The following is a 22389-nucleotide window of genomic DNA, read 5'->3' as shown; positions in this document are numbered from 1 at the left end:
CCGTCGAGCGTAGAGCGTGAGGCGGTGCAGCCAAACAGTCACATCCGGGGCTGAGAGGAACCGCGAACGAGCTGGGCGTGCGCCCTTGCTTCGTGCCCTCAACCCGCATGGCTGAGCCGCGGGCGCGTCGCGAAGAGGCCGGGCTGGTCGGGCGGTTTCGGCGCCCGCGCTGAGCCGCGGGGGAGGGGCGGAGGACGCCGGTGCAGCCGGTGCGTCTGCCCTCAGTGAGGCGGGGCGCGCGGCGGACGCCCCCGGGCAGGGGCGGGAGTGGTGAAGGCGCTGGCGGTTGGCACTGAAAGGGGCGGTGAGCTAGCCGCTCCGGTCTCCAGGAGAGGCTTGGCCTTCTGAGCAGAGACGGCGGGAAGCGGCGGCGGCGGCGGCCCTCGGGCCGGCTAGTGAGGCGATGGCGGCGCCGGCCCCGGGGGCTGGGGCAGCCTCGGGCGGCGCTGGCTGTAGCGGCAGCGGCGCGGGCGCGGGCGCGGGCGCCGGCTCGGGCTCCGGGGCCGGGGGCCGGTTGCCCAGCCGGGTGCTGGAGTTGGTGTTCTCTTACCTGGAGCTGTCCGAGCTGCGGAGCTGCGCCCTGGTGTGCAAGCACTGGTACCGCTGCCTGCACGGCGATGAGAACAGCGAGGTGTGGCGGAGCCTGTGCGCCCGCAGCCTGGCAGAAGAGGCTCTGCGCACGGACATTCTCTGCAACCTGCCCAGCTACAAGGCCAAGGTGAGAGAGCCCCGGGCCACACCGCTGTCCCCAGTTCCGCTCCTCGGCGCCGTTCTCGTTGTTTTTCATCTAAGATTCTGAGTCAGACGCCTCGCCTCACCAGCCCGCCTTTCCACGGGTTCAGTCAATACCTTCCTTACCTCCCCCCGACAGAAAGATTCTCTTTTCTTTGGATCGAAGTTCTGCTTCTTAACCCACCCCACTTCCGTGATCCACTTTTCAAATTTCTAGGTAGTTTCCATCACTCATTCAACTTTTGACAGTTTTCCCCGTTAAAGGCAGACCACACTCTTGTACCTTTTAATGCCCTCATCCTAATTTTCTCCCTGGCCTCCAAATAGACTTCATTGTATTAAATAATGAGGAATAAGCCCATGTTAAGGTAGCATGGCTTAGTATCCTTGACATGGTCTTAGTTTCTAGTTTGCTGTCATTCCACATTTGTGTCATCTTTTCCAACCTCTAATTTTTAATAATTTTTTCATTGTTTTCCCCAAGTTCTCTTTAGTTCCCTCCACTGTATTTGAGGCTTACTAGTGAGTGTACTCCTAGTAATCCTGCTAATTTACAAGATACTGGCTTTTATAAACATCCGTGGATACTACTTAACATACTGCTTTTCTTTGTCCTGCTATTATTGGCTATTTCCTTTCTAACTTTTTAATAGTTCCACATTGATGGTGTGTGTCTCTTCTGTTTGTCATCTAACATGCTGTCACAGTTTTGCTGCGTCCTTTTTTTTTTCTCCTAGATTCTTGTGCATACCCCTCCCGCCTTCATATACAAAATAAAAATGTCAAGGAACAGGTTGTGGTGGGGCTGAAAGGATTCTCAGGCCATATAAACAAAGGGTCTTGGTCTTGGGTTCAGTTGAATGGTTAACAGGTATTCAGTATAGCATTCAACCAAGATCATATATAAGAGAAGATAAAGTACGATTGTAATATAGTAAACATAATAAATACATTAATAACTAAAACAAAGGATAACTTTTTTTTTTTGAGACAGAATTTTGTTTTTTTTTTGTTGTTGTTGTTGTTGTTTTTTGAGATGGAGTTTCATTCTTGTTACCCAAGCTGGAGTGCAATGGCGCAATCTCGGCTTACTGCAACCTCTGCCTCCCAGGTTCAAGTGATTCTCCTGCCTCAGCCTCCCTAGTAGCTAGGATTACAGGCATATGCCACCACGCCTGGCTAATTTTGTGTTTTTAGTAGAGATGGGGTTTCTCCTTGTTGGTCAGGCTGGTCTCGAACTCCCGAACTCTGATGATCCGCCTGCCTTGGCCTCCCAAAGGGTTGGGATTACAGGCATGAGCCACTGCTCTGGGCCAACATCCCTTTTTAATGCTAGCTTACCAAACAGGTCAGAGTAAGAAGTAAAAATTTTTTTTCATGTGAAACATGTTATAGTAACACCAGTTTTAGTTATAGAAAATAAGGAACATTGCCAACTATAAAGTTTTTCTATTAAGCAAGATAATAATTTGTTAGGACTATTTGCACACGGTAGCTATTCAGTGGATACTCATTTTAATTTATATAGGTGAGTGCAGAAGATTGGAATTTTGTCCTACTTTGAGAGGTGTGTAGGTTTTATAAATTTTATTTAGATTTTATTTTTCCATAAAGTTTATTGTTTTTGTTTTAATAAAACAAAACTGGCATGTGCCAGTTTTTGTTGCTGTTTTTAAAACAGGGTCTCACTCTGTCGCCCAGGCTGGAGTGTAGTGGCACAATCATAGCTTCCTGCAGCCTCGACCTCCTGAGCTCAAGTGATCCTCATTAGCTTATCCTCCCAAGTAGCTGGAACTACAGGCACGTGCCATCACACCAGCTAAGTGTTTTTTTTTTTTTACAGACACAGGGGTCTCACCTTCTTGCCCAGGCTGGTCTCAAACTCCTGGACTCAGGCGATCTTCCCACCTCAGCCTCCCAAAGTGCTGGGGTTACAGGCAGGAGCCGCTGCACTCAGTCTAAACTAGGAGTTGTTGTTGTTTTGGTAATTGACTTGTTAATAGAAATGTTCACATGATTCAAGATTTATATTATGTAATAGATCATGTGTACATGTAAGTCAAGCTTCGATAGAAGCAAAATGATATCCAGCAAAATGTTTTCCTTCCATCCTTGTCTCCCAGCTACCCAGTTCCTCTCCATGTATGCAGTCTGTCTTACTATTTCTTTTGTATCCTTCCAGAGATATTTTAGGTTTCTGAAGTTTTTAATACTTGGCCTTTCTGCTATTTGCATCATAGGCATTGTAAACTTGTACTAATCACATGTTCATTCAGACATTGTAGGACTTTTCTTGAATATTTTGAGGGTAAAAGATTAATTCAAAAGGAGTCAAATAGGCTAGTAGGAAAATCTTCGATCTAGTAGGGGAGAAAAAAATGTATGGAAATAACTGTTAATGTGTGGTAGAAATTGCTCCTTACTGTTGTAGACATTTTTTAAAAGTGTACTTACTAAAAGTTGACTGGGTGCAGTGGCTCATGCGTATAATCCCAGCACTTTGGGAGGCCAAGGTGGGCAGATCACAAGGTCGAGTTCAAAACCAACCTGGCCGACATAGTGAAACCCCGTCTCTACTAAAAATACAAAAGGTAACTGGGTGTGGTGGCATGTGCCTGTATCGCAGCTACTTGGGAGGCTGAGGCATGATAATCACTTGAACCTGGGAGGCCGAGATTGCAGTGAGCCGAGATAGCACTCCAGCCTGGGTCACAGAGAGAGACTCCGTCTCAAAAAAAAAGTATACTAGAAGTTCAGTGAAAGGAGAAATTTACAAATTGAGTGGAGGATTGGAGAAGATTTGAGGTTGAGGTTATATTTGAGCTGAATTTTAAAGATGAGGAGGAGTTGAATATTTTAGGAAGAGGAAGTACTCTGAACAGAAGCAAGACAAGAGGAAAGTAAAGGGTTTGTACAACATACATTTTTATTTTAAAACAATGAGTGCCAGGCACTATGCTCAGTTTTGCAGATACAATGGCAAATAAAACAGACACAGTCTCTTTTTATGGGACAGAGTTTCTCTCTATCACCCAGGCTGGAGTGCAGTGGTGCAATCTCGGCTTATTGCAACCTCTGCTCCCGGGTTCAAGTGATTCTCCTGCTTCAGCCACCTGAATAGGCCGGTCTCAAACTCCTGACCTCAGATGATCTGCCCACCTCAGCCTCCCAAAGTGTTGGGATTACAGGTGTGAGCCACTGCCCCCGGCAGACACAGACTCTTATGGATGCCTTGCCTTATGGAGCTTACAATCTAGTGGGGAAATGGATTTTTATTTTTTTGAGGTCGAGTCTAGCTCTGTCACCCAGGCTGGAGTGCAGTGGTGTGATCTTGGCTCACTGCAACCTCCATCTCCCACGTTTAAGCAATTCTCCTGCTTCAGCCTCCGTAGTGGCTGGGATTACAGGTGCTCACCACCACACCCAGCTAATTTTTGTATTTTTAGTAGAGACGGGGTTTCAGTCTGTTGGCCAGGCTGATCTTGAACTCCTGACCTCATGATCCTCCCACCTGGGCCTCATAAAGTGCTGGATTACAAGCATGACCCACCACGCCCAGCCGAGAAATGGATATTAATCAAAAAATTACACAGATGTAAAACCACATCTGGTAAGTAGTATGAGGGAAAGATACCTAGCGCTCTGATTGTCAGTAGAGGAGGATTTGATCTAGGTAGAGAGGTCAGAGGAAGTGATCCGTGTACTGAGACATGAAGGATGATAAATAGGCCAAGGGGAGCAAGAACGGCCTTCCAGGAGGGAACCTGATAAGTATGAGGGACAGAAAATATGTTAGTGTGGCTGGAGCACAGAGAGCAAAAGTGATGCTGGTTTAAGATAAGATGGAGGCCGGGCACGGTGGCTCAAGCCTGTAATCCCAGCACTTTGGGAAGCCGAGGCGGGTGGATCACGAGGTTGAGAGATCGAGACCATCCTGGTCAACATGGTGAAACCCCGTCTCTACTACAAATACAAAAAATTAGCTGGGCATGGTGGCGCGTGCCTGTAATCCCAGCTACTGGGGAGGCTGAGGCAGGAGAATTGCCTGAACCCAGGAGGCGGAGGTTGCGGTGAGCCGAGATCGCGCCATTGCACTCCAGCCTGGGTGACAAGAGCGAAATTTCGTCTCAAAAAAAAATAAAAATAAAAAAAAAATAAGATGGAAGAAGTGAGCTGGGGCCAAAACATAGGGAAGCCATTTTGAGTTGTAAGCAAGAAGGATTTAAGGTGTGGGGATTGGTTATATGATTATTTTGCATTTTAAGAGATTATTTCTGACTTTAGTATGGAGAACAGGTTGGAAGGGGATCTTAAAAGTATGGTAGATCCATTAGGAAATAGGTAGTGGAGGAGATAGAAGTGAACAGATTTAGTAAGTAAAATCTACAGAACTTGGCAATAGATTTGAAATAGGGATGAGGAACAGGGAAGTGGTAAGGATGACTTCTAGTATTTGGCTCTCATAATGCAGAGATCATTTGATCTAGATTTTTTTCCTTTTTTTTTTTGAGACAAGGTCTTGTTCTGTTGTCCTAGCTCGAGTGCAGTGAATTGATCATAGCTCACTGTGGCCTTGAACTCCTAGACTCAAGCAATCCTCCCACTTCAGCCTCCTGTGTAGCTGGAACTACAGGCATGTGGCACCATGCCCAGCTAATTTTTAATTTTTTTTTTATAAAGACATGGTGTCACTGTGTTGCCCAGGCTAACAGGCTAGGGTTTGAAGGAATGGCAATGAGTTCAGTTTTGGGAGAGTAGCATTTACAATATTTTTGAGACAGAGATTTCAAATAGGCAGCTGTTGCAGGTTGGAGCTTAGAGGAGAGATCCGGGCTAAAGATATAAAATATTATAGTTATATTCAATGAAAGTAAGTAGTGGGAAATATTGTAAAGATATATCATGGAGGGCCTTGAAATATAGCCTTCCGTCTATAGTTTGGGTTTTGTTCTACAGTTGGAAACCATAGAAGTTTGAATAGGAGAGGGACAAAATAAAGGCTGTACTTTAAAAAGACTAGACTAGATTAGTTGGAGAGGGCAGGGCTTAGTGCCTATACCAGAGATACTTAGGACCTGAACAGGTATGTAGAGGAGAGAATGGGATGACTGGAGAGCTGTTGTAGAAAACAGTATACATAGGTAGACAGGTGACTGGGTGAATGAGATAAGGAAAATGGAGGCATCAAATGGAACTTCCCAGGAGCCTGGGTAACAGAGAAGGAAAGGGGTAGGTTTAGGACAGCATAAAACAGGAAAGTGGAGTTTGTTAATCTGTTTAGTGTTTTTTTTAAGTTCCTGTTTTACATGTCACCACATAGCATTAATTAGTTCAGTCATACTTGGCATCTGATGAGAATTCTCTAAAGTTCAGACTTAAATTTTAAGCTAGGTCTTAATGCTGTTTGCTATAACAAAATCCAGGTTGTGCATGGGACTGTGAGGCTATGGATTGTTTTTATTTATTAATTTGGTCTTTATCTTCCTTTTTTTTTTAGGCAGTCTTGCTCTGTCACCCAGGCTGGAGTGCAGTGGTGCAATCTCGGCTCACTGTAATTCCGCCTCCCAGGTTCAAGCGATTCTTTCGCCTCAGCCTCCAAGTAGCTGGGACTATGGGCATGCACTACTATGCCCGGCTAATTTTTGTATTTTTTAGTAGAGACAGGGTTTCACCATATTGGCCAAGCTGGTCTCAAATTCCTGACCTCATGATCCACCCACCTCGGCCTCCCAAAGTGCTGAGATTACATGCATGAGCCACTACATCCTGCCCCCATTTCTTTCTTTTTTTTGAGACTGAGTCTCACTCTGTCTCAGGCTGGAGTGCAGTGATGACCTAGACTCACTACAACCTCCTCCTCCTGGCTTCAAGCAATACTCCTGCCTCAGCCTCCTGAGTAGCTGGGACTGCAGGCATGCACCATCATGCCCAGCTAATTTTTATATTTTTAGTAGAGGTGGGGTTTCACCATGTTGGTCATGATGGTCGTGATATCTTGACCTCGTGATCCGCCTGCCTTGGCCTCCAAAAGGCGTGAGCCACCGCACATGGCCTATTTTCCCATTTTATATGAAGTTTCCAGTATCTGTTTCTGTTTCTCAAAAATAAAGACACTTAACGTAATCACAATATTGTTATCACATCTAAAAATAAATTTACATTAAATTCCTTAATATCAGAAATGCAGCATTCAAATTGCCACTTGTCTCATAAATGTTAAATGTTCATTTTAAACTTATATTTTCTATAATCAAGATCTGTTTAAGGTTCCCATGGCAAAGGTTGATATGTAGACTATTTTAGTCTACATATTCACTCACCATCTCCCCTACCTCCCATCTTACTTGTTTAGGAAACCAGGTTGTTTACTCTCAGCCTGGATTTTGCTGATTTCATTCCCATGGTGTTGCTTGACATGTTCTTCTGTCCTCTTATTTCCTATAGAGGTTTGATCAATTTAGATTAGATTTTTTTTTTGCAAGTTTTTTTTTACTAGAATCAATGATTAAAGATGTGTTAAAAAATAAGAGCTACTAAATAATTATGTGGTATGGAAAGTGGTGGGTAGGCACTCAGGAGAGAGAGAAACAAAGGGAATTGGGTGGCCCTGGCTAAGAATAGCTTAATTGAGGTGGACTTAGAGGATATGTGGAAGAAGAAAGCACATATAATACTATAAGCAAGAAGAACAACATCAAGGTATAAAGAGAAATAGGAAGAATCAGATTTGGAGGGCTTTGAAAGCCAGACAGAAGAATTTACAATTGATAATGGTACTAAGTATAGAACTACCAAAGGTTGTAGAATTGGGATGAGGTGTAGTAAAGGTGCTGTTTTAGAAAGACAGGTCTGGAAATAATTCAGATAGAGAGCTGAGGACTGAGTTTGGAGAATTTGGTGGTGGCAGAGGAAGGGCGGTCACCAAAAAGAGAAAACGATAGAGGATCAGTCCCAGGAAGATGTTGCAGAAGCTTGAGGAAGAGAGGCTGGGTGTGGTGGCTCACACCTGTAATCTCAGCACTTGGGGAGGCCGAGGTGGGCAGATCACCTGAGGTCAGGAGTTTGAAACCAGCCTGGCCAACATCGTAAAACCCTGTCTCTGCTAAAAATATAATAATTATCCGGGTGTGGTGGTACATGTCTGTAATCCTTGCTATTTGGTAGGCTGAGACAAGAGAATTGCTCGAACTCAGGAGGCAGAGGTTGCAGTGAGCTGAGATTGAGTGACAGAGGCTTCATCTCAAAAAAAAGTTTGAGGAAGAGGTTGTCAATGTGAAATGGGAATTTATAAGAATTGGGGAATAGGTATAAGGAAATTAATTTAAAATTTTATAGTGAATTATTGATATTATTCTTTTGAGTTACTTAGACAGTATTTGCTATTTTGGGGACATTTTCCTTCCCCATTTAATCTTCTTTCTTTTCTTTCTTTCTTTCTTTCTTTCTTTCTCTTTCTTTCTTTCTTTCTTTCTTTCTTTCTTTCTTTCTTTTCTTTTCTTTCTTTCTTTCTTCTTTTTTTTTTTTTGAGACAGGGTCTTGCTCTGTCACCCAAGCTGCTGGAGTGCAGTGGTGTGATCTCAGCTCACTGCAACCTCTGCCTCCTGGGCTCAAGCACTCCTCCTGCTTCATCCTCCCAGGTGTCTGGGATTACAAGTGTGCATCACCATGTCCAGCTAGTTTTTTGTATTTTTACTAGAGTTGGGATTTCGCCATGTTGCCCAGGCTGGTTTTGAACTCCTGAGTTCAAGTGATCTGCCCACCTTGCTTTCCCGAAGTGCTGGTATTGCAGGGGTGAGCCACCACACACCCAGCCTCTGCATTGAATCTTATGTTTTGTTTTTATAAGTGCACTTTATACGTATAAAGCAGATGGGAAAAAAATTGGGAATGCTTCAGTTTTATAGCCTCCTTTTAAATACATAGAATACCTGAAACAAATAGTTGTTTTTTTTTAATCTGTGCTCTGCAGTACAACGAAACAGTAAAGTACTGGTGAATGGTACATGAACAGGTGATGAGAGAACTGGATACCTGACTTCTCTTTGGGCCTCTTGTACTGACTGACTAGCAGTTGAAATCCCTGAGAAGGACTAGGTGACCTTTAAGGATCTTCCTAAATGCTGACATTCTGTGACTCTGGAATTGATTTCTCAGGTTAACTGAAGCAGTAGCTCCCAGCCTTCCACTGCTTTTGGGTAATTTGACTACAGTGAAGAAGGGATTTTTTAAAAAACATACAAACCAGGCAGGCCTAGGGACTTCAACCTGTAACCCCAACTACTTGGGAGGCTGAGATGGGAGTATCACTTGAGCCCAGGAATTCAAGGCTGCAGTGCAGTATGATTGTGCCACTGCACTCCAGTCTGGGTGACAGAGTGAGACCTTGTCTAAAAAAAATTTTAAATATGCAGACTGAAAGTTTAAAATTGTTATTATTTGTATAGTTATTTTCATACCCTCTTTATTTCAGAAGTGTAAACCTTTGTATTTACTGAAGAGTCAACTAGCTTGTCTTATAACTTCTCTTTATAAATTCTAGTAGTTGAACTTAGATGCTATCTAGGGGATTATTTGATTTGGTGAAATGAGATGGGAGATTTTTTATTGTATGAGTCATATCTAGCAAGTAGGCTGAGGATCTAAAGTAGTTTGTGTTTACTAAAATTTTTCATAAACTTTAGAGCTGCTATGATTCAAGTTTCTGTTTTATGTAAAATATAATTCTTATTGATTGCCCCTATGAAAACTGTACTTCTCAGCTTTTTGATATAAAAATATCAAATATAAACAAAAGTAGAGAAAATAGTTTCATGAATTTCCTTATACCCGCCACCACGCTTTACCAGTGATTAATTTATGGCCAGTCTAGTTTCATGTTTCTATCACACCCTCTCCGACTCCATCTCTGAATATTTCAAAGCAATTCCCAGATATCATTATTTTATTCATAATCAGTATTATATCTAAGATACAAGAATTCTCTTTTTTTTTCATGTTTTGAGAAATCTGTTTGAGGAAATACTGCAATTTTGGTCAGTGATGAAATGGTTGGCAGTTATTTTTAATGTTATCCAATTTATTCTGTTAGTATACCATCCTGAAAGTTTAGCCATTATTTTAAATACTGGTGTTATTTAAAAATATATAACTTGGTTATTTAAAAACATGTAGCCTGAAGTTTGGGTACATTTTAATATTTAAGAAAAATAAAATTTTTATTTATTTGGTCTGTTTCTCATTTTTTTAGATACGTGCTTTCCAGCATGCCTTCAGCACTAATGACTGCTCCAGGAATGTCTACATTAAGAAGAATGGCTTTACTTTACATCGAAACCCCATCGCTCAGAGCACTGATGGTGCAAGGACCAAGATTGGTTTCAGTGAGGGCCGCCATGCATGGGAAGTGTGGTGGGAGGGCCCTCTGGGCACCGTGGCAGTGATTGGAATCGCCACGAAACGGGCCCCCATGCAGTGCCAAGGTTATGTGGCATTGCTAGGCAGTGATGACCAGAGCTGGGGCTGGAATCTAGTGGACAATAATCTACTGCATAATGGTGAAGTCAATGGCAGTTTTCCACAGTGCAACAATGCACCAAAATACCAGGTGAGAAACTAGGGGTTTTCTTAAGTATGGGCCTTTGTCAAATCACGCCTTAATTTGTTTTAAATTTCCAGATTTTTATATAGCAGTTTTGTTTGTCTTTTTGGTAACTTTTATTTTTATTATTTTTTTTATTTTTCCAAAAACCCAAACTTCAAGGAGATTTTTTGACAATTTTTAAATAAATGTATAAATGATCTATCTCATTATTTGTTTCCTAATACAACTTTAATCAGCCTCTCTTTGCTCCAGATCAGGGTTGGCAAACCTTGTCTGTAAGGGCCAGGTAGCAAATATTTTAGGCTTTGCAGTCCATGTGGTCTCTGTCACAACTTTTTTTTAAATGTCATTTTCAAGGTAAGGATCTGTCACAACTTTCAACTCTATTTATAGCGCAAAAGCAGTCATAGATAATATGCAAATGAATGAACATGGCTGTATTCCATAGACCTTATTTACAGGCAGCAGGACAGCTGTAGTTTAGGGACCATAGTTTGCCAGTTTGTGCCCTTTATCAAGCTTTGCACAGCCTGCATGGAGCCCACGATGGCTTTGAATTCAACCCAATGCAAATTCATAAACTTTCTTAAAACATTATGAGATTTTTTTTTGCTTTTTTTTTTTGAGACCAAGTCTCACTCTGTTGCTGAGACTGGAGTACAGTGGTGCAGTCTTGGCTCACCACAGCCCCCACCTCGCGGGTTCAAGCAATTCTCCTCCCTCAGCCTCCTGAGTAGCTGCAACTACAGGCATGTGCCACCATGCCCGGCTAATTTTTGTATTTTTAGTAGAGTCAGGGTTTCACTGTGTTGGCCAGGCTGGTGTCAAACTCCTGACCCTGTGATCCACCCACCTCAGCCTCCCAAAGTGCTGGGATTACAGGTGTGAGCCATCATACCCTGCTGAATTTTTTTTTTATTTTAAAAAGCTCATTAGGTATTTTTAGTGTGTATTTTATGTGTGACCCAAAACAATTCTTCCAAGGTAGCCCAGGGAAGCCAAAAAATTGAATATCCCTGCTCTAGATGGCTATCTTTCCTATATCATGGCACATCCAAGTCTTTTTCTAAGCTCCTTACCCCAATAAATACATCTCTATATATGCACATGCACACATACCCGATGTTTGTGGATTCAAAGCCCTTGGAGGCATCAGTGATTTCTGTAGAGGCAGGCAAATTCAGGCAAACTGCTATATTTTTTATTCTTTTCATCCTAGGCTTAAGGCTTACTCATTTGATTCTAGAGTTAAAATCATATTTCCTATTTGTAAAATCCATATTTATTACTATACACTCAGCAGGGTGTAATATACAATAATCTGATAAGAAATTGGAAGTCTTTAAAGAATTAGAGATTTCATATTTCAGAGCCACATGTGGCATGAAAGCTCCAGCCTCAAGAAGAATAGAAAGAAAAATAAAAATAAATTTAAAAAGAAGAAGAAAAAGTAATTAAAAAAAGAAAAAGAAAGAAAGCTCCAGCCTCAGTAAGGACCTCAAGTCAGGCATACTAAAGCAGAAGAACCAAAAATACATCCCATTTTCTGAGGTATAAAAGCTGGAAGGATTTTTTTTTTTCATAGAATGTTTCCTCACTATCCTTTTAGGCTCTGCAGATACTATAGTGAGAAGGGTGTCTAGACTTTATCACTAAAAAGAAAGTTCTATAACTACCCTTGTAATGATTTTGTAAGTGAAAGTCCTTAAGTCTTTGTTTTTCAGAGAACGTGCTGTATGGTTTCAGTCCTTTTAAATTTATTGAGATTTGTTTTATTCCATTATGTGGTCTGTTTTGATGAGTGCCCATGTGTGCTTGAAAAAATGTATATTCCTTTGTTGAATGGTATATTCTGTAAATGAGAATTAGGTGAAGTTGATTGATAATGTTCAAGTCTTATATAGTGTTACTGATTTTTTGTCCTACCCCTTCTATCATTTACTGAGAGGAGTATTGAAGTTTCCGTCTATGATTAGTAATTTGTCTTTTTCTTTTAGTTCTGTCACTGTTTGCTTCATGTATTTTGGAGCTCTGTTACTACTGGTGCATATACTTTTCTAATTGTTGTATCTCCCTGCCTGATTTATTTTTCTGTTACGAAATGACCTCTTCTGACTCTAGAAATACTCTGTCTTTATGTCCATTTTTTCTGATTTGAATACAGCCACTTCAGCTTCCTTATGCTTATAGTTGCAAAGTACCTTCTTCTTGTATCCTTTTATTTTCAATCTGTCTTTGTATTTAAAGTGGATCTCTTACACAGAGACTATCTAATCCAGTCTCAGTCTCTGACTTTTAAGTGTTTCAGTTATTTACCTTTAATGTAAGTGTTGGACTGCTTGATATTGTCCTTATCTCTGTGCCTGTCAAGCTATGTTCTTGTTTTTTCCCCAAACTTGTTTCTCTCTAATCTTTGAATTAGATAATTTTCTTTTTTTTTTGAGACAGGGTTTCACTATGACACCCCAGCTGAAGTGGTGCAGTGGAATGATGATCTTGGCTCACTGAAACCTCTGTCTCCTGGGCTCAAGCGATCTTCCCGCCTCAGCCTCCAGAGTAGCTGGGACTACAGGTGCTCCCCGCCAGTGCCCGACTAATATTTGTATTTTTTGTAGAGACAAGTTTTCACCATTTTGCCCAGGCTAGTCTCGAACTGCTGAGCTCAGGCAATCTGCCTGCCTCGGCCTCCCAAAGTGCTGGGATTACAGGCATGAACCACCATGCCCCACTTAAGTTAGATAATTTCTGTTGTTCCATCTTCACGTTTATAGATTTTTCTTTTGCCATCTCAACTCTGCTGTTGAGCTGGGCTAGTAAATTTTGTTTATTGTACACTTCAGCTTTACAATTTTCTTTTTTTTTTTTTCATTTTTCAAGAGCTATTTACTTTTTTCCAAATATCATCCCAAATAGGTGTTTTACAGACAACTGTCAATATGAAGTCAAACATATAGAAGGAAATCATTTTTACAGACATTAAGAATAATTTTAACAGAAAAAAAAAAGCTCACATCTATCTAGATGTGGCTATGTTCCATGGGAAAATTTCAGCATCCAAAGTGCAAAGAAAAAATGACCATGGCTTTTCTTATCACATAAAATATTGACCATCTTCCCTTATAGCCTACTCTTAATTGTTAGTTGGGATGCCAAAAAATGACTAGAAGTTGGGCTGCACTGAACAAGGTTAGGGGCATAGGAGTCAAGCATCAGAATGAATTCAGTTTTAAAAGAAAAACTGGCATTGACCCCAAATGAACCCAAAGTTCAGCCAGCAGCACATTCACGATAAATACAAGTTGTACTTTCACATTTGCAAGGTTGTGCCACTCAACACTATTAAGAACTTCATCCAAATTAAAGTATGCATACTCCCATCACTAGTTCTGCCCTCGGTGTAGCCCATTTTTATCAAAGCTCCATGTTATATCTCAGTTCATAATGGGGAATGAAAAATTCCAGTTCTTAGAAGGAGGGATCCTAAATCCTCTGGTCTAATCCTTTCTTTGCCCCACCCTCCCACTTCCCACCCTGAGACAAGCCAATCTTATCATATAGGTAGGATTTCTTTGGCTTTAAGCCAAAGGGATAATAACCCCCTTCCCCAAAAAGAATCACAACCAATTCCATACTAACCCTTCTATCCCTGGAAAGATCTCTCATCTAAAAGATCCCAACAATGACCAGCATAGGGTACTAATATTATGTGACTTGAGGAGAAGGAAGGGGAGATACATAGAGTTTTAATAAAACCTCATGCACAATTATACTTGATTCAAAGCCTGGAGAATGCTAAAAGTATTAATGAGTACAGGAAGCTGTAGAGCAGAGAGTACAGGTGTGTCCTTTCTTACAGTTGGTCAGTGCTGGGGAGTAATAGACAGATGTGACTTCACTTGAGCATTGGAGAAGCAAAAAATTTGCCTTGTCATCCTAGGTTGGTGGCAGACTTGCTTTTGCTCCTAAATCTGGGAGTGTTCTTGGTGAGGGTGGAACGAACTCTCTGTGACAGAGAACTAGATGAAGGAGTCTTGAGAAGCTGATGTTCAGGAGTGGTCACAGGTCCCTGTAAACTCACTTGAATATCTGGTGTCTGTGGCGTTGAAAAGGCATTTGAGTTTTCAATGACATGTAGGGGGTCAGTGTTCTGTTGTTCTACCATCATGAACTGACTCCAATACTCCAGGGACAAGGAAAGCAGGCGCTCAACCACCTTGGGTTGACGCTTGATGTCCTGTAACATTGTCACTGGGTCTGGATTGGGCACAGCATGGGCCACTATTGTAGGGCTAAAAACTTTAGCCAGATTGGCAAAATCCATTTTAGTATGTGGACTCTGTGCCACTGTTACAAGTGAATCATGAGGAAAGCTAATGTGTCCCTGTTGGCCTGGGGCAGTTCACCAACAGCCTGGTACATGGCAGCTATGCTGTTGTCTTCATCTGTGATTTCTGCTGCTTCCATAAAGGCTTTGTTTAGGCGAAAGGTCAGAAGAGGTTCTTTGAGGTTTCAAAGAAAGTCTTTTAGAAGGCTACAGATAGCATGGATATCATCCACTTTGCTGAGGAAGGGTACAGTTTTCACTCTGAGGAATTTCTCTTTCAGCTCTTTTACTGTGCAGTCACAGCCAGAGATCCTATACAGGCCTGTCTCAGTCAGACCTCTCTGCTCAATCTCATTAACACCATCACAACAATGGAGAGGATCATTGGAGAAGTCTGGGACACAAAGTCTGCCAGCATTCCCTCTCCAATCTTGACAGGTGTTCCTATCAGGGTAGGAATGCAGGGAATGGGAAAGCGGTCCCGACATTCTGGATGAGAGACCACATGACAGTCTTGACGCTTCAGAGATAGTTTGCCAAATTTTATCTGCTTTCCACGTGGAACACAGGACTCAGGTTTAATAACTGTCTTAGAGGCAAAGTCATGCAGGCGCATCCCTCCTTTATTCTGTGGTGTGCCCACATTGTCTGTCTCAGTTCTTGGCTCTAGTTGCCTGCTGTTAAGGGTGGAGTCACTGTTCCAAGGTTGTAAAGTACCTGTTTTCCTTTGGCTCCTGGTGCAATATGGCACAGTCTCAAGAGTGGACACAGCTTCAATGGGCCCGCCATCATTGGGAACAGTCACTGTAGTTTTTGCAACTGTGGATTCATTCCCCTGGTCTGCTGTGGAGCCAATGGAACGAGTTTTCTTTACAGGTCCAGGGGGACCATCAACAAACTGTTGGCTACTAGAGCACCTCTTTTCTCTCTTCTTCAGTTTGAAAGTCTTCACCAAAGAAGAATCCCAATCCAGTGATTCATCAGTCTTGTCAAAGCTGATATCTGACAAAATGGAACCAGATTCATCAATGGTTGGTAGTCTTTTGTTCCCAGTATTGCTGCTGGATGGTTGGCCTCTGTTGAGAAAAGCCAGAGCTGATTTTTGCTCCTCACTTAGTTGAATGCTACCAGATGTGTCACACATGAGCATCTCTCAAATCAGCTGAGTCTGTTGTTCCAGCTTTTCGCAGTCAGCCTCAGCTCTCTGTCTCCGTTTGATCTCCACATTCACCTGATTACATGCATGCTCAGTCTCTGCTTTCATCAAAAGATCCTTGTATTTCCCCAGCTCATGGTCAGTCCTCTGTCACTTTTTACGGATATCCTCAAAGTCCTTCGCCAACTGGATAAATTGGAGTTCATTTCCTTCACTGAGAATCTCTGCCCGGTGCACAAGCTGCTCAAACAGATTCCGAATATTCAGCATCGTAGTATCCATCTTTCTGGTCTGGCACCCCCACTACTCACTTTAGTCAGCCTCTACAATTTTCAGTTGGTTCTTTTTTATAGTAAATTTCCTTTTCTCTATTGAGTTTCCTTATTTATTTACTTATACTATATTTTTAAAAAATTATTTATATATATTTATAATAGCTGCTTTGAAGTCTTTGCCAAATCCAACATTTAGGCCCACTTGGGTTCAGCTTCTATTGATTGCTCTTTTTCCCCCAAATATGAATCACACTTTCCTGTTTCTTGTTGTATCTAGTAATTTTTTTACTGAAACCTAGACATGCAGATAATATGTAGTAGTAACTCCTGAATGTTTTGTTTCTAGAAACAGCTTTATTCTTCTGAAAAGTATAGGTTTTCTTGTTTTAGTAGGCAGTTAACTTGCCTATAAACTATAAACTGTCTCTTGTGATGTGTAGCAGCTAACATCTCAGTTTTTTCAGCTTTGCTGCTTTTTCAGCATGGTTTCCTGGGGGATTTACCCTGTGCCTTTGTATTATAGCAGTCACTCGGGGATTTGGGCAGTTAATTCTCAAATTTTGGGGTTCATCCTTTCTGTGGTTCTGTTGCTTCTGGAGTTCCACCTCCAAGTTTCCAGTTGCTCTGCCATCTCCCAAGTTTTACCCTCTGGCACCTAAAGATGGTAAGACTTCTGCTTTCTCCTCCCTGTGCTTTGGGCCTGCTGTATGCCCAAAGGTGAAGCAGATTTACAAATTTCACCAAGAGTAATTGTTGCTTAGTTTCAACTTCTGTAAAATAGGGATAATTCCTAGGATCAGTGTGAGGATTAAATGGGATAATACAAATAAAACACAAAACAAAGACTCGACGAAATTAGCTTTTCATTTCTAGTTGTTAATATTTTGTTGGTAGGAGTAGTGGTGGTGGTGGTGATCTGGAGGTTTTTACATCCATAAAATGGGGTGTGGGTTAATCTGTGAGGTAGGCAAAGGGAGGAAAAAAGCAGATGTTGGCAGTTACTGTTAACAGGAAATACAGTGAAGGAAAGTAAATGACAGTAGCAGGGGTTATCCTAATCAGGAAGAATTAAATTTTGATTGCAAACATAAGGACTTTCTGCTTCCGTTTTGTAGATGCAACATCCTTTTATAAATGTGAACTATAAAGATGAAACATTTTTTTTTTGCTTGCTTTTCCAAATGGGAAAAAATGGATATATTGTTCTTCCAGTTTCGTTTAATAATCAGGTGTTTCAGAGTTGTGAACCACAAATTGACTATTTAATAAGCCTATTCTATATTCTACCTTAGAATTTAGAGCCAGATTTGATTATTCATGATTCCACATTATATGTGAAACTGCTTTGTAAAAACTTTAAAAGCTATGTTTCTTACTGTGATTTTTAAAATTGTGATGAAACATATATATTTATTATTTTAACCATTTATAAGTATACCATTTGGTGGCATTATATACATTCACAATGTGTGTAACCATCACTGTTCTCTATACCCAAAACTTTTCCTCACCCCAGCATAATCTCTAATATGTTCATTCCCTATTTCCTTCATTCCCCACTCCTGGTAACCTCTATTCTACTGACTATATGTATTTGACTGTTCTAGATACTTTATCTAAATGGAATCATACCATTTAGCCTTTTGCGTCTGGCTCATTTCACTTAGCATAATATTTTCATGGTTCATCCATGTTGTCGCATGTATTAAAATTTTATTTCCCGGGGTCCAAAGTGGCTCCCGCCGGAGGTCATGGCGCTCGCGAAGGCGAGGTCATCAGTTCAAGGCTAACCTCATAAGCTCAAACTGATTGGCCAAAAAAAAAAAAAAAAAAAAAAATTTATTTCAGTTTATGGCTGAAATTCCATTGTATGTATAATATAGTAATTTAAGAAGTTGATTTAGATTGCTCTTTTCGGTAAAATATGCCAAATTACAGATTTTAGTGTTAACCTCAAGAAAAACCTTTAAACATGGCTGGGTGCTTATGCCTGTAATCCCAGCACTTCGGGAGGCTGAGGCGGGCGGATCACCTGAGGTCAGGAGTTCGAGACCAGCCTGGCCAACATGGTGAAACCCACATGTCTACTAAAAATACAAAAATTAGCCAGGTTTGGTGGCATATGCCTGTAATCCCAGCCACTTGGGAGGCTGAGGCAGGAGAATTGCTTGAACCCAGGAGATGGAGGTTGCGGCCAGCTGTGATTGCACCAGCCTAGGCGATAGAGCAAGCCTTCATCTCAAAAAAAAAAAAAAGAAAGAAAAAGAAAAACCTTTAAACAAAGAATAAATAAAATCAATCTAGGGAGTGTTCGGGTGGAACATTTAAATTGTTAATAATTAAATGTAGATTCCATATGAGTCTTAAAAACAAAACTATGAAAGTAAGTATTTTTGATGAGATTGGTGTGCGTTACCCAGGCTGGAGTGCAATGGGCAGTGGTGCAATATGGACTTTGCACCGCCACACCCAGCTAATTTTTGTATTTTTAGTAGAGATGGGTTTTCACCATGTTGCTTAGGCTGGTCTTGAACTCCTGTGCTCAAGCAATCCGCCCACCTAAGCCTCCCAAAGTGCTAAGATTACAGACATGAGCCACCATACCTGGCCAGATGTATGTCCTTTTTTTGTAGATGTTTCCTCCTGACTAGAAAGCTTCCCTTCTGATTTTTCTTCTTCCTTTTTTTTTTGAGATGGAATTCGGCTCTGTAGCCCAGGCAGGAGTGCAGTGGTGCGATGTCAGCTCACTGCAACCTCTGCCTTCCGGGTCTGGGTTCAAGCAGTTCTCATACCTCAGCCTCCCAAGCAGCTGGGATCACAGGCACAAGCCACCATGTCCAGCTAATTTTTGTATTTTTTAGTAGAGACATGGTTTCACCATGTTGGCCAGTCTGGTCTTGAACTCCTGACCTCATGATCCACTCACCTCAGCCTCCCAACGTGCTGGGATTATAGGCGTGAGCCACCGCGCCTGGCCCCCTTCTGATTTTCCTAGATAGCTTTCAGGATATATGTTCTTAATATTTGCAACTTCTTGATTTGTATTGTGTTTCTTCTAGCTATGCCTTTGGCAGATATTCTTCTAATCTTTTCATGTCTGTTTGCAGATAGGAGAAAGAATTCGAGTCATCTTGGACATGGAAGATAAGACTTTAGCTTTTGAACGTGGATATGAGTTCCTGGGGGTTGCATTTAGAGGACTTCCAAAGGTCTGCTTATATCCAGCAGTTTCTGCTGTATATGGCAACACAGAAGTGACTTTGGTTTACCTTGGAAAACCTTTGGATGGATGATGGTGGCTTTCTTGTGATGAAAGAATGGAGGAGAGATCTGCTTATGGGAAGTAGAACCATGAAGTGACAGTGTCATATGTGCATGTCCAAGAAACAACCTGAAAAACACATGAAGTTGAAAACTGGAGAAGCAACTCTACACCAGAGATTATCTTCGTGTTTCCTCTTTCTACTGGGCCAGAAAAATCCTCAGGGTTGCAGTTGGTTGAGTGGGCAGTTGACATATGCATGTTGCAACAGATGTTGTCTCTAAGTTAGCAATGTGTTATTTCCAGCTTTAAAGGTGAGATTGTAGAGATGCTGTCAAAGGGATAAGATAAGGAAATAGCAAGATTTTTAAGTAGTGTGTTTGTGAAGACTGATCCCATCTTACAACTGCCTGTTCTTTCTCCAGTCCCTTTTTTCCGGCCAGCTTGACTATTAGAAAATTATGAAACTGGTTGAGTTTTATTTAATATTTTTAATATATTGAGAAGCATGGTCTGCCTGGACTGCACTTCTCTAAAAGTGAGATATAAAATTGTGCAGCTATTTTAAAAGTTGTATATACAATATGTGTGTTTAAAAAAAACTGTAAAAAAAAAAAAAAAAAAGGACAAACAGTTTGCTTTGTTCTAGTTCTAATTTCTTAAAAACCACTACATGGTTACAAAATTGGAATAACATTTGGAGACAGTTGGGTTAACTACAAAGAAGAGGATTTTAAGAGAAGATGTGTTTTATTGATTCATTTTGTATTATTTTTGGCTTATAGTTCCCATGGCTGTTAGAGTCTGGTTTGTTTTTGTTTCTACTGTCAAAATTATAGTAAAGATCTCTCAATCTCCTGGCTAAATTGGGGGAAAACAAATATATTTCTAATTATACATATATCGTAAGGATGTTCTCAACATCATAATAATGTGCATCTTTTGGTATCTGGTTTTATTTTTGGACTTTTAAGAAAGTGTCTCCTAATCAGAGCATTGCCATTTGCTCTTATAGGCCTCAAATATTAAAAAGTCATAGAGCTTAGGAAAAAAAGAATTGATTAATGGTCTTTTTATTTTGTAACCTTATAATGCTGTAGATATTATCAAAACAACTTTTAATTTCATATTGTTTACATCATACAACTAATCTAAGCCTCAAACTCGTTATTGGGGCTATAACGAAAATGTTTACTTACCCACCTGAAACAGGTTAAGAATATTCTTAACCTCATTATAGATAATTGCCCCCATGGGACTTGAAATATAACACCTTGTGCTGAAAACTTCAGGTTGGCAATATTTGAAGGTTTCATTGTAGAAGAGTTTAACATTAACTCCTGTTTTGACTTATAAATCTTATTTCTCATCCCTAAAAATGCTTTTGAATTAATAATCCAACACACATGAGCTGAGAGTTTTTCTTTTGCTAGAAAAGAAACTGACATCATCTTTCTGTATGAAAGTATAAATTGTATGGTTTTAGGTACATAAGAATTGACAAAGGAAAGCGAAATCTTTGTACTTCTGAGTTATTGCTGTATTTATATTTTGTTTTAAATCTAATAAGGGACAGCAAGCTGCCTGCTGGGATTCTTGGGTTGTTCCTTGAAAGTTAAGATTGTCAATACTCCTATGAAGCAAGGGATTTCAGCCATAGAACAAAGGTTTATTGTTGCCACCTGAAAGGTTTACAAGTATTTATTGTGTATTTGATACATTGCTTGAAAAGATGAAATTATTAAAGATTCTTTTTGATGTCCATGTTAAGAAGAAACCTCCTTGTATAGAGTGGAATTATATGTTAAATGTATTAGAGAATATAGATAATATAGAAATTGATTTTTCTTGGTGTAGAACAACTCAATTCAGCAAAGTTTAAAATTTTATTAAACGAGAAGTGGTTCAGGATGAAGATTCACTTGTTAGAAAGTGATCAAGTCCTTTAAGTACTTGTTTCTTTTCAGGTTGTGATAAGGGCATTCCAAGAGATTTTGTTGAGAATTTTGTTTATAATTGTCTCTTTTGCTAGTAAACATTCATTTGTAATGGTTTTGATGCTGAGTGGCAAACAGAAACACATGATTATTGCATATTGGACCTAGAATGAAATAATTGCCTAAATATTTAACAACAAGCCATTCTTAAAGATTTAAGTTCCTGAATATCTCATTTGCAAATTGTACGCAATGGGGGTTAATAGCATGAGCAACTGGATAACGAAGAGCCTTCATTTATAAGCTGATAGGTAAACTTGTCACTAGAAACCAGTAGTAGCCTACAGAATATTAAAACAAACTGCTACAATGTTCAAAGAAATGAGGTATCTTTTTCATTGGTGCTGAGAAGAGCATTTAGGTAGAAGACAGTTGCACCTGAAGATTGAGTATAAATCATCCAAACCAGTGGTTCTCAACATTGGCTGTACTTCGCAGTCACTTTGGAGTGTTCTAAGAAGCATTGATGCTTGGGTTCCATATGCTAAGATTCTGATGTTGGTCTGTAATATGACTCAGTCATAAAGATTTTTTAAAACTTTCTGGGGCATTTCAACATGTTGCCAAGTTTGAGAACCATTGATCTAAAATTCACCTTGAGTTTTCTCATCGGCAAAATAGAAAAAAAAAAAAAAAAATCCTTGCTCCCTCCCTTCACTACCTCACAAGGATATTGAGGGTAAAGGAGAAAATAATGGGAAAGTGCTTATGCTGTGGATTAAAAAGTGCTACTAAAAGCAAAGCGCAGTGTTCTATTTCAGTTCATAGTCTGATCAGGAAAAGTGTAGCTGACTATACTTTGTTGACTTGGGAAACCTGGAGCACTTCCTTTGGTTCTTTAACGAAGCATACAGATGTGGAAGCAGACATTACTATTCTTATTCCTACTATGGTCTTCTGTCACACTTGAGATAGGCTGTTTTAATTACCTGGTTTTACATAGGAAAGAAGAATATTAAGGCTTAAAGTGTGTAATGGTCAATGGCTCATAATTCATTAAATCTTTTCATACAAGGAATTTGTGGTTAATGTCATTTCATAG

General features: G+C 40.5%; 1 protein-coding gene and 1 pseudogene across 2 annotated transcripts; one reads left to right on the top strand and one right to left on the bottom strand.

Moving 5' to 3' along the window:
• Positions 1 to 257: 257 nt before the first annotated feature.
• On the top strand, positions 258 to 21669 carry FBXO45 (F-box protein 45). 2 transcript variants are annotated; one of them, XR_004734422.3, is made up of 4 exons: positions 258 to 718; positions 9980 to 10336; positions 15595 to 15688; positions 19196 to 21669. XR_004734422.3 is itself a non-coding variant. In XM_035274972.3 (3 exons), the coding sequence occupies exons 1-3, from the start codon at positions 404 to 406 to the stop codon at positions 19379 to 19381; spliced, it is 858 nt and encodes a 285-aa protein (XP_035130863.1). In that variant the 5' UTR covers positions 258 to 403; the 3' UTR covers positions 19382 to 21669. The 2 variants fall into 2 exon arrangements, 1 of the variants encoding a protein (XP_035130863.1); XM_035274972.3 differs by lacking the exon at positions 15595 to 15688.
• LOC100385522 (rac GTPase-activating protein 1 pseudogene) lies at positions 14226 to 15259 on the bottom strand (annotated as a pseudogene).
• Positions 21670 to 22389: the final 720 nt, after the last annotated feature.

This window comes from Callithrix jacchus, chromosome 15 (assembly GCF_049354715.1).
Source record: "Callithrix jacchus isolate 240 chromosome 15, calJac240_pri, whole genome shotgun sequence".
Taxonomy (NCBI): Eukaryota; Metazoa; Chordata; class Mammalia; order Primates; family Cebidae; genus Callithrix; species Callithrix jacchus.
Note: the sequence above shows the minus strand (reverse complement) of the source record. Positions and strands in the feature narration are given on the sequence as shown.